General features: G+C 37.4%; 1 protein-coding gene across 1 annotated transcript; it reads right to left on the reverse strand.

Annotated features, from left to right (window-relative positions):
* Positions 1-1,696: 1,696 nt before the first annotated feature.
* LOC148158493 (uncharacterized) lies at positions 1,697-2,691 on the reverse strand. The gene is made up of 2 exons (XM_088006763.1): positions 2,553-2,691; positions 1,697-2,443 (listed from the first exon to the last, which is right to left on the reverse strand). The coding sequence occupies exon 2, from the start codon at positions 2,441-2,443 to the stop codon at positions 1,889-1,891; it is 555 nt and encodes a 184-aa protein (XP_087862889.1). The 5' UTR covers positions 2,553-2,691; the 3' UTR covers positions 1,697-1,888.
* Between the last annotated feature and the right edge of the window lie 10,056 nt (positions 2,692-12,747).

Below are 12,747 nucleotides of genomic sequence, written 5' to 3' on the forward strand. Positions count from 1 at the left end.
AGAGCTGTTGCCTTGCAGCAAGAAGGTTAAGTTTGATTCCCAGCCCGGAGTCTTTCTGCATGGAGTTTGCATGTTCTCCCTGTGTATGCATGGGTTCTCTCCGGGTACTCAGGCTTCCTCCCACAGTCCAAAAACATGACTGTTTTTGGACAATTTAGAGAAACCAATTTAGAGAAATTGGTTTCTCTAAATTGTCCTTAGGTGAGAGTGTATGTGCATGGTTGTGTGTCTTGTCTGTCTCTGTGTTGCCCTGAGACAAACTGGTGACCTCTCCAGGGTGTACCCCTCCTCTCGCCTAGAACGTTTGCTGGAGACAGGCACCAGCAACCCTCCCGACCCCATTAGGGACAAGGGTGTATAGAAAATGGATGGATGGATAGAATAAATTATAAGTTCCTTATTACTGTTACTGTCAGTAAAAAATAGGTATTCTTATGTGGTCTCAACAAACCCATGGCACATCAACAATATTATCTTACCTTTTATTTGAAAAGAATGTTTGTCTGTTTACTCTTGCCAAATTCATAGTACCTTGTTTTAATTATTGCTCAGAAGTCTTTGCATACCAGTTTGTTTCTTAGTTTATTCTTGCATTTTGTTTCTTTTGATTAGTATTATCCTTTCTTGGTTTAGTGTTATGCCCCCTTTAGTTTCTCTCCTGTTATTAGTTTGCTTCCCTTTTCTACTGGCGCTCACCAGTAATCTTTACTCATTACTGAGCCATTCACCTGGCTGCACCACCTAACTATCATTTGTTTCACCTGATCTGCCACTGATTTTTCACTGTTCTGCTCTGGATTCTTTGTTTTCATATTCTGATTCTCTGTTGCTCCATGACCTGGTTTTCTTGTTTCTGAGTTTTGCACAACATGCGCGTCTTTTTCTTCTTCTTCTTTTTTTATCCCCTGTGGTGCTAAGCTGTCAGGGATTCTTGGGGGCCAGAGTACAACCTAAGAAACTTCAGAAAAAAAAAAAGTTCAGTCATGCAGCCGGTTGAACCATGGAGGCCAGTGAAAGGGACATTGGGAACCCACAGGAACCCTGTCAGGGGGTTCAGGAACACCAGGAGGTTCAGGAGCGGGACCTTTCTTCCAGAAATGGGCCCAGTATCGATCAGCTTAGTTTCTAGAGAAAGAGGATCATCACTCATCTCAGTAAATGGCTACTGGTTGGAGTGAGGCAACTTGAAATTCTGGACATTAGGTCCTAAGAAGTTAGGAGGATGTAACATAGTTTGTCCACCATTTTGCTAGATATGTATAACATATTTGCGTAAAAGTTTAACAAATGTCCTGAAATGTCACACTGACTTCTAAGAAAATAATTTATGAACTGGAATCATTTTTAATGGCTGGTAACAGTTGATTTATAGACTAAATCTATATAAGTTTCTCAAAAGAGAAGTTTATTATGTTAACTTTACTACTCAAAGTGACCCCTGTCCTCGTGTGATACTGATAAAATTCTCTCATTTCATGTCCTTTTAAAGAAACTGGAAAATCATTTGCATTTTATAATTTGAATTTGGTTTCTTGTAAAGTAAAACACTGTACCTGTCTTGTCATGTAAGTTCTCTGTGTGATGCAGCTTTGCTGACAATCATACACAATTCTACACTTTGAATTGACTTGTTGCTGAAAATGTGCTATATAAATAAAATTACCTTACCTTACACAAAGTGAATGAATCAAACTCATTGAACATCCAAAGTACTTTATTGATTTTATTCAATATAAAAGCAGGTAGAATAATAATTATTTGTCATGTGAGTCAGGTTACACACGGCAAATTATTAGCAGTATGTTTCCTGAATACATTTCACTCAAGACTGTTTTAAAAAAAAAATCTTACATTTGTATGAAAGCTATCATGGCTGCCAGAGAAGGGATTAGAAGAACATCTCATTTCCATTAAAGCAAGATTTGACTTTCTGTCGAAGAGCAGCAAGAAGATTTGGGCCTATTTTGAATGTCTCTTTTGTATAATAATGTCCAGATGCATATATGTCCTCAATGCGTCTGTTGTTCTTGTTATATCTCACCAGAACTCTGTCCTTGTTACTGTCAGGATGTCTGGGGTTGTAGTCCTTCCTCACGTTATAAGGCAGGTCCTCAGCATGAGGAGAGTTGAGGTTCCCGATGGTATAATATCCATACTGCTTTGTGTCATGAATTACTGGTAGCAGAGGATGTGTCCCATGATTCTTAAACTCATGAAATCCAAATTCTCTTTCAATGGGATTACACAAAGCCCTCATGTTGTTGTCCAGGCAGTTCTGGACGTACCACACCAGAAGCCTGAGACCGTGGCGGGGCGGGGGTTGACCAAAGCCACTGTCCTGCAGCTCTTGCTTTGAATTGAGAGTTTTCAGAGTTGATGCAAGAGCCAGGGACAACAGGAGTGTGTAAGAAAACAAGGGAAAACTCTCTTTACCTTGTGCCATCTGAAAAGAGAACCAGAAATAATATTGTGATACAAATACAGATACGGTTTTTCAAACTGTATCTGTATATGGGTCGTATCTGCCCAATATATGTTCCATATTCACTCACCTCTTCTCAGAAGACCAAAAATGTCAAAATGGATTCAAAATTTAACAGCAGAGGAGCCTTCTTGTTCTTCTTTTTATTTCTCTCTTGATATGTGTTTTAAGAGCAGTGAACCAGCTGTTCTGACAAGGATAAGGAGCTTTCTGACTTCCTCTTTGTTGTATAAAAGAAAGCAAATTGGTGGCTGCAGAGCTGTTGTGGTAAAGTTTCATTTGCATTTGGACAAGCTTCAGCAGATTCACTGCAGGTGCCCATAGCTATAGATACATTACCGGCCACTTTATTAGGTACACCTTGCTAGTACCAGGTTGGACCCCCTTTTGCCTTCAGTACTGAATTAATCCTTCGTGGCATAGCTTCAACAAGATACTGGAAACATTCCTCAGAGAGTCGGGGTCATATTAACATGATAGCATCACATAGTTGCTGCAGATTTGTCAGCTACACATCCATGATGCGAGTCTTCCACTACATCCCAAAGGTTCTCTATTGTGGTGAGATCTGGTGACTGTGGAGGCCATTCGAGTTCAGTGAACTAATTATCGTGTTCAAGAAACCAGTATGAGATGATTCACGTTTTATGACGTAGACAAGTGTACCTAATAAAGTGGCCGGTGAGTGTACTTTCAGTGGGTTTGATAAGTCCCCATATCACTGTCTCATCTGTCTACTTGTTGGATACTGACTTCCAAGAAAAGAACTTATGAACTTATGAATAGATAACATATAGACTAAATCAGGGGCGGATCTAGAAAAATATTTATGGGGTGACAAGAGGTGGGCAGGGATATTTTCAGGGGTTGCAGTGTGTGTATATATATATATATATATATATATATATATATATATAGACACGAAATATTGTTTTTAACTTGCAATGTTTCAAAATGATCTTCATGTAGCACCGAGGCTTAAATACAATTTCTTAATGTAGTATAGTTAATTATTTTTACGTCTTTCATACTCCTGCTAATTGATATGTATTACTGCACTGGACAGCGCCTATTGGGCGCAATGTGATTCATTGTGTCCAGAAAACCATTTTATCCCAATATAGGACAAGGAGAAATCTGTCACGAAAATATTAGTAGCGCCATCATTTGTTATTAGATATATCTATTAAATACAACTTAAAATAAAGATTAGAAAACTGATGTATGTTAAATATTATTAACATATGAATTAATTAACATGAATTAAGTAACGTTTTTTAAAAGTTACTTATTATTGCCTCTGGTGTGTTTTTTCTGTTTTCTATCAAGTCATTTAGATAAATTCCTAAATGTCCACTGACCACGGGAGACAGGCACCAAATTTCCTACGGCCATCCAGGGATGACTTGCATGGATCCCATCCAAATGAAACACCAAATAGTGTTTCATCAGTGATCCAGCGAATGAATGATCCAGTGGATCCAAACAGTGGATGAAACAAAGTGTTATTTTTAGACATATATAACTGACATATATAACTTGAATAAATACAGAAAATGCATGTTCCAATAATCATTTTGTGTACTAGGGAAAAAAGCAAACAAAACAACATGGGTCCATGTAAAAAAGTTATTGTTTCCTTTTAGTGAATGAATTAGTTTTGAATCAATAATATACGTTTTAAAACACAGTTTGGTGACCACAGTAACTTATTCATTATTTTTCTCTTTGTTTGGAAATGTGAAGAACCAGTGTATGGAGGCAGCTTTACTAATTTAACAGTAGGACACCTGTAGTCTGATATCAGCTCATGGGATTTCTGTAGGAATCCTGATAATCCTGCAGTGTGTGTCACCAAACCAAGGTGATCTCCAATTTGTTTGATGTGTGTGGAGAAGTGCAGAAGCTCAGACTGCTGCATTTAAGCTGTTTATGAATAAAATATCAGGATTCTTTCTTCATATTACTATCAGATTCTACCCTTCTCAAAATTCAAGGGTGTGTTCACCTGAGTCTGCAAACATTATGGACCACCACCCAGCATGCATCAGAATCACACAGAAATAAAGCAGAAGTGGTAGAGGATGTGTTATGACTTAGGTTGGAAAGGACTTAAAGCAGAGTAAAACTATGGAACAGTCGGAGTACTTAAATAAAATAGAGACTTTACTGGGACATCTGCAGAGATAACAGGTCCATCCATCCATTTTCTTTACACCCTTGTCCCTTGGTGGGGTCGGGAGGGTGGCTGGTGCCCATCTCCAGCTAACGTTCCGGGCTATAGGTGGGGTACACCCTGGACAGGTTGCCAGTCCATCGCAGGGCAACACAGAGACAAACAACCATTCATACCAATTAACCTTTTTGGACTGTGGGAGGAAACTGGAGTACCTGGAGAAAACCCACACATGCAGAAAGACTGGCGCCGGGAATCAAACCCACAACCTTCCTGCTGCAAGGCAACAGCTCTACCAACTGCACCACTGTGCAGCCCGAGATAACAGGTCATGGAACATAAATGAGAACCAGTGAGCTTATACAGTAAGGAAGGGGAGAGAGATGACAAAGGGTCCAGATGAACTAATCTGAATAGATGTGGTACAGCAGCAGCAAGGGAAAAGAAGGGAAACTGAGGGCAGGAGACTAATTACACCAATGGAGCTGAACTAATACTTAAAAGGATTTACAAACCAAGGGAACTCCAGAAATGCACCACACCTGGTTATAAAACAACTAATCAGAGCCAGGAGGAACGGGGAACACACTGGACAGGTCGCCAATCTGTCCAAATAGATGTCATCAAAGATCATTTGTAATTCTGAATTGACCTTCAGAGTGTGTTTGTATGTTATGTTCAGATTGTAGCCTTTCACTTCTGTAAAGGGCTTCAGTGCTCATCTAATTCTGAAGTGATGGAAAGGACATAAAAATGAACCTGAAGCTTTTAATGAGCCACTCATTAAAAGCGGCTCAAGACTTTTAATGAGTTTGGAGCCACAAGACAAGACGACGGTACAAGACGGTCTTATACACACAGACGCACGCACACACACACACAAGACGATGGCATAGTATGACAGGAAAGGTGAGGATCTGACAGGGAAACACAGAGACAGGTGAGTACATCAGGGGGACGAGACACAGCTGGGAACAATGAAGGTCAAGACGCACAGACATGGGGACTAAGTTATCCAAAAACACACACAGAATTCACACATATGTTACTTTGGCAACATAAGCAGGTAAACTTATCTATGGTTTTTATTTATCATTTTAAGACCTATTGGTACCATTTCCCTGAGCTACTTTAATTTTCTAATGAATATATGAAAGAGTGAGAAAGAACGTAAAGTTTTGCAGAAAGGAGCACTGGACAAACATCTGTACACCAGAACCAGACAGCAGCTGGTCTCTGTCCAGCTGCTGGCACATAGGTGCAGGTATGCTAACAAGCATTTGTTTTAGAATTACAGTTTTCTTTTGGTTCCATTTCTTTAAATCAACCAGGAGCTGTTACCAAAACACTTGAACAAGCAAGACAACATTTGTGGAGGTCTGGGTTTATTTTGAGCAGACATTGAGTCCACACATTTAATTACCTGAAAAAATTTCCATAACTGAAAAATTTCCATTTGTAATCCCTGTAAAATCCTGATGCATTACACCCACATGTCTCCAGAGCCGGTCAGAGAAGAAAAGTAGGGCTGAAGGGAGAAAAAAAAGAAATGCCATACTACATAGAATGAGCATGTTAGAGCAGAAGTAGAGAAATTGGTAACACTTTATTTGAAGGGGGTTGAATAAGACTGACATGACACTGTCATAAACACCTGTCATGAACATGAATAAGCCTTCATGAATATATATGACTGTTGTCATAAAGCGTCATTCGGTAAATTATGACAGTTTTAATACAAAGTTGACATTATTCAAAATGTCTTTGTTATGACAACTTGACATTAACCAGGAAATCATTACTGTTTAAATTTTACCTTTAATAACATAAAGTTACCTAATTTTTAAAGTGCAATCAGTAATACTTTTATAACAAATTTATATCAGTTATGATTTCTTGGTTAATGTCAAGTTGTCATAAAGACATTTTGAATAATGTCAACTTTGTATTAAAACTGTCATAATTTACCGAATGACGCTTTATGACAACAGTCATAAATATTCATGAAGGCTTATTCATGTTCATGACAGGTGTTATGTCATGTTTATGACAGTGTCATGTCAGTCTTATTCAACCCCCTTCAAATAAAGTGTTACCGAGAAATTTCCTTTAATGAAATTACTTATAAGAGCTGCTGTGATATGAGAGAATTCTGTTTATGTTGAACAGGACAATGTGCATCCTGTTCTGGGATTTCTCCAGTGAGTATTATTTTATTTCAGCTGTTTACTTACATAGAATGGCTACCTGTGTAAGTAGGTAGCTCAGTCTTTTTGTTGAACTGGAACAAAAACCAGCTGGAGTAGCTCTACCACACATGCATTCACACAAATTCACCCTTATGCACATCCATGTTCAATTGGATCAAGATCTGTAATACAGTTTGGAATATAGAACAGTTAAAGGGATCCTGCCTCGTGTCTTCATTATTCCATCTGCTTCACATCATCCTAAAATCTGGTCCTGAGATGAATCCTGGCCTAAGTGGTGTTCTGGCCGACACTCCAGGTTGAGAGCAGTGATTAATCCAAACAGTGCCTTTCACAATCTCAACCCTAGAGCAAACTCACCTACAAATTGCTTAGACAACAGATAAGCTTGTTGGAATAAAGGGGGCCCTCAATCCTTTATTTTTTTTTCATTCCACAAACTATTCATTCAAGAAGATTTTCAAAACTGACAACTTATGTGCACATAATGAGCTTATGAGCTGACTGACTGAACTGTTATACTGAAGGACTATATGTAATTTTCTTGGGGGAAAAAATAAACAATTGTTGAAGTCAGTTTTAAAACTAAAAGGTTACAAAACTATGATGTTTGAACATTAACGTTATTTCTATAACGGTGGACAATTTTATTTTTTTTATTTTTTTGGGGGTTGGTAATTGCTGGATTTATGTTTTTTGTGGGTGGGGGGAGAAAATAAACTAAACTTGTTAAAACTTATTTGCAGTCATCCTGCTGTGTTGCTGTGTCACCCTAGAGCATAAGTAACTTTACTATACTGAAGTCATTGTTTATTCGGTTAAGCTAAACACATTTATAGTTTAGCTTAATCTTGATAAGTTTTCATTGTTGCATGATTTATGGATAAATGGAATGGATGAAAAAGTGTCTCATCAGAATAGAACAACTCTGTGTGAGCAGCAGAGAAAAATGTCATTGTCACTGTGACACTTGGCAGACTTAAGTACATCTGTGCTTTTTGCGCTTCCTCGTTGGAGTTTGGACATTGACCGAGTTAAAACCTCCTCATAAGCTAGTCTGACACTTCTATTGAGGAGCTGCCAGGCACCCCAGGGCTCGCTCTAAGCTGCACTGTCAGGCTGTTACTGCAGCCTCAGCTCACATCACCTTCCTTACCCCGCACACACAATGCACCCTCTCCATTTCATCTGCAACACTCAGCCAAATATTCTAATGTTGATGCACGTGATAGGGCTGTCTTGAAAATATGCTCATACTGTTGTGTGTGTGTTCAAACAGCCAAATTTAGGAAAGCTAAATCTATAGCAAAATGCAAAATTCAGCAGGTGAAATTAAAAAATTAAACACAGAGTGGGACAAAAACAAAATATAATGTGATGAAGCTCCAAACAGTCAGATGCTGGTCTCTGTACCCTGGAAGTGATTGTATAAATTCTGATCCAGTTTATGCAGCTTTCTACAAAATGCACAGTGTCAGATTTCTTTAAAACTTGTAGTTTTGTTTCTCTTTGTCTTTAAGTTTTGACAATTTCAACAATAAGGAACAAGTGTGCATGTCTACAGTGAGGCATGGAGGAGTGATTCTACAGTAAGATGTATTCTATATCAGTGTTTGTTGTTTCTGGGGTTTTAACAGCATATTCTGGTAATCAGAACTGAATCCATCAATGCCACATTAATGGCATATTGTCCTCTAGTTTGTCCTGTTGTTTTGCATTTATAACCTTTCTTTTTAAATGATCAACACAATTTATTTTTCTCAGCAGGTTTACGCCAACACTGTGATTGTGGTGATGGTTGTAGGAGTTGGCCTTGCAATCCCCTGCTCCATCGTTGTGTCCTTAGGCAAGACACTTCACCCACCTAGCCTGCCGGAGCTGGTCAGAAGGGCTGATTGTGCAAAATGAAGACCTAGCTGCTGTCAGACTGCCACAGGGCAGCTGTAGCTACAATTTGGTGGCTTGCTATCAGTGTGCCAATGTGTACAAGAATGGGAATGACTGGTTTCATTGTAATGCGTCTTGGAGAACCGCTATATAAATGATGTCATTTCACTTCATAACACTAGGCTGGTAAAACCAGCCCCTTGTTCTACACTTTAATTTCTTTGTACAGAAGATCTGGAAGCTCTGCTGTTGAGAAATTATTACTTCCTGGAGGAGTGGACTCTGTTCAACTTTTAACTGTAGCCAGTCGCTAACATTTGTCTGTAATATATGTAATGCACCAGTTCAACATCAATGAAGCTTACTGGAAATGATCTGCTCTGTAAACAGCCATCCTCAACTATGAAGAGAGAAGTGCTGATCCGAACGAGGCTGTTGTTAACATTAATTCAATATTTGGAAGCTTGGCCAATATGAACCTGAATTTGATAAACATAAATCAGCGTCTGTATAAATCACCATGAGATTTTTGATATTGAAATTGCTTTAACAAGATGCTTTGGTCTAGAGATCTCTCTGGCCAGTTGATTCTGTTTCCAGCACCAGAAATGCTATCGAATGCAGGCAAGATAACTCTTAATTTCTTCTCACAAAACTTTATTTAAAAACATCCTCACAATCTTTTTAAAGACAAGATCTTCATCTACGTGTTTACATGCACATTTCATGAGTGGGTATTCATCATATGCTATATGAGGCTGGTTTCATTTCTTGTTAACGGTTACAGCTTTAGAAACAAAAGAGGAAGTACTTAGTTTGCACCTGTATGGAGGAAGTGTGAACTGATGTCTGTTATTATTCAGTTTCAGGGTGCAATATTTGGAAACAATTTACATTTCATTTTTTGCTGGCAAAAGGGAAGTACCCTTTTCCAGAACTTGAGGATTATCCTTTGAACAAGAACGGAAATTTAGGAAGAGAACACTGAAAAAGGCCATGGCAGTCTTGGAAATAGTCTCTTATTTTAACACAAAAGAATATATGTAGTTTAGGAGTTATAAGAAATTACCTTAATATGTATCTTTTTTGACATTTGACGTCTTTTAAAACAAATGTTTCCCACAATTCTTGTTTTCCTTAGATAAACTAGTTGGATGTTTTATTTATGGATGCAAATGTAAGCTTCATCAATGAAGTCTTGTTATGGATGCCAATCTTGCAACAGTAATGCACATTCACATCATCAAAGGGTGCTGCCTTGTGTCTCTCTGATTAGTTGTGTCTTAACTAGGTAAATTATGTTTGAGGGCACTTATTATGACCTGAGTCTTTTACCACAGATTGCCATGCCAAATCTAATTTATTGTGAACAGCTGGCAGAGCCCCCCAGACCCTCCATTCCATAGACTGAGAAAACAGTGATCAAAACACAAAGATTGCATCTCTCAAACAAATAAAGCTTTAATGAAGTGTGTTAGAGGAAAAAAGATACGTAGTGGAAACATTAACCTCTTTCCATCTGTCTTGGACATGTGAAGCAATAATGAAAAACACAATTTCAATTTAGGATCCATTCCTGATTTCACCACAAGCTTTGAGCTAGTTATGAGGTATTAAGCTGTTGCCACAAAACAATGTTAGAAGCTTTTAGTAATGCAAATAAGGTTTGTGAAGAGGCATTTAAAGGAGAGATTAACACTCAAAGACAACCTGATGGCCAAAAATATGGTGGCATGAATTAAGAGTCAAATAGAAAATATGCCATTTAAAACAGAATGCCAGATTTATTAATCTATACATTATTATAACAAAAACATACATAAATCTGAAGTAGTGGATGCATTTTTGTGCCTACCTTGATTCCGTCTCTATGGGACAGACTGACATTCTCCGATGGAGGCCCTCAGTCTGTGTTTTCAGAGCCAGCTCTCTGGGCTCCCAAAAAGCTTAGTCATCTGTAGCATCATATTTTAGGTTGACTTTGCAATAAGAATTTTTTTGTATGTTAAAAAATAATTAACTTTTAATGTTTGCCTAATTTTATGCATTTGTTTGATTGTGAAAGCAGGCATTCTTACTTTTGTGCAACATTAATCAAACTTTTAATTAATTAACATAAAAGCAAATGAACCAAACACTGCAAAAAAATCTGCCAAATAGAATAATTATAATAATGCATTATTATTAAAATAAGAAACAAATAGTATTTTAGTTTTATTACAGCTTACATAAACCTAAAGTCTAATTAAAGCGATAAAAGTAAAAATGAAATAAAAGTCTTCTGTTTTGTCTTTTTTCATGGAACCGTTTTTGGAGACCTTTTGCTGACATTGTTTGCTTCCACACCAACTAAAATTCTCTTAAAAAGAAAAGAAAAGAAGCAGAGGTTCTCCATTTATTGAAAAAATATTGTTTGTACTTACATTTGGCAGCAAAATTGCAAAAAACCATTGAAACTGTTCTGCTGAAGCTTCCCCAGCCCTTCATGAAGAGAAAACTTTAAAGGAGAAGTAGTATGAGCTTTACATCATGTTATATTATTTCCTCATTATAAACATACCTGGAGTGTTGCTTTGATTATTTGATGCATGTTTGAGAAGTAATCCTTTAATCTTTGGACAAAAGCACAGACTGATCTTTTTTCTGGCTTGGCATGCCAAATAGAGAATAGCTTTAGCAAATCTTATCCAGGATCATAAATAGTGCATGCAGTTATTAGGGCAATAGTACCTGGCCTGCAGCTGCACACCTTTTTGGAAGGAAAGGTTGACCTGTCCCTTTGCAATCATAGACTCTTGTGTTCAAATTTTCAAGAGAGAAGCACAGCTGAATTATAAAAACAGATTTCAATATGAGGTTCTAAATATTGCATGTTCTGAAGTTAATTCATGCAATTGAGTGTGCAAGACTAGCTATACAAAAATATGAGTTACTATAGTACGTTGGATAATTTTGTGTTATTTGACATATTTGTCAACATATATATCAGTCAATAGAGCAGAGGAAACATCTGTGGATCATTTATTGAATATTCCCTTTTGAATGGCTTTTACAATAACCCATTTAAGAAAAGCACATTTATTTTGTTGTTAAAAATCCACTGCTTGTGTGATGCTAAAACAATCCAAAATCATAGTGCAGATTCACAAACTTTTTTGTCAATGGAATGAGATTTTTTTAAAAGACCCCTTTCACTTTGTTCTGATTTGTAAGGTTTATTATTCAGGCTCTCACCAGTGATGGAAAATGTGTTTTTAGATAAAAATGTTTTTCTTGACTTGATGATAACCATGCTAGTCGCTCTCACGCAATTAAATCTTGATGAGTAATACAGCAATCACAGTTCTTTCTAATGTGGTGACACTAGATGAAACTCAGATTTTGTGGAATTTTAGTTTTAATAAATTGGTCAATAATGCCACCCTGGGAATTTCTCCCAGAGAATATTACCTTTGGTTTAAGGCACACAGGATTGTGCAAGGATTGAAACATCTGAGACAATTTCAAATGTACAAAAACCATTTATTAAATTCTTTTTAAAACCAGTTTTTTTAAGAATGAAAAACAAAGGAAAACAGAGGAACTGCAGTAGCTGAAATTACCGGCCGGAGGGGCCACTCTGGGGATGGTATCCACCAGACCCAAAAAAAAACCTCTCACACCAGATGACACCAGACGCAGTGAGACAACCCAAACTCAAGAATCACTGAATTAACTGAATTAACTTTAATGCTCATTTCACTGCACACAAAGGACAGATTAAATATTTAAGATTGCAACAAACCTGTTGAACCTTTAACAAAATAGGTTCAAATTAACATGGGTGGTTTCACAGCTACCTAAAGTTAACAATCAAATGTCTTAAAACTTACATGGATGTTCAAAATATTTACTATAATCAATTAACAAAAGAAAACACCATAAAACTGTGTATTCAAAGAAGATGGAGGCCAGTCTGTACAGATTAAGGAGACACCATAATATCTACCAAC

This window comes from Poecilia mexicana, unplaced genomic scaffold, assembly GCF_051168715.1.
Source record: "Poecilia mexicana isolate PSO_F unplaced genomic scaffold, ASM5116871v1 scaffold_6, whole genome shotgun sequence".
In the NCBI taxonomy this organism is placed as follows: domain Eukaryota; kingdom Metazoa; phylum Chordata; class Actinopteri; order Cyprinodontiformes; family Poeciliidae; genus Poecilia; species Poecilia mexicana.

Bases quoted from the DNA above. Each gene is read 5' to 3' on its own strand.
- LOC148158493 (XM_088006763.1), bottom strand. From the start codon at position 2,443: ATGGCACAAGGTAAAGAGAGTTTTCCCTTGTTTTCTTACACACTCCTG.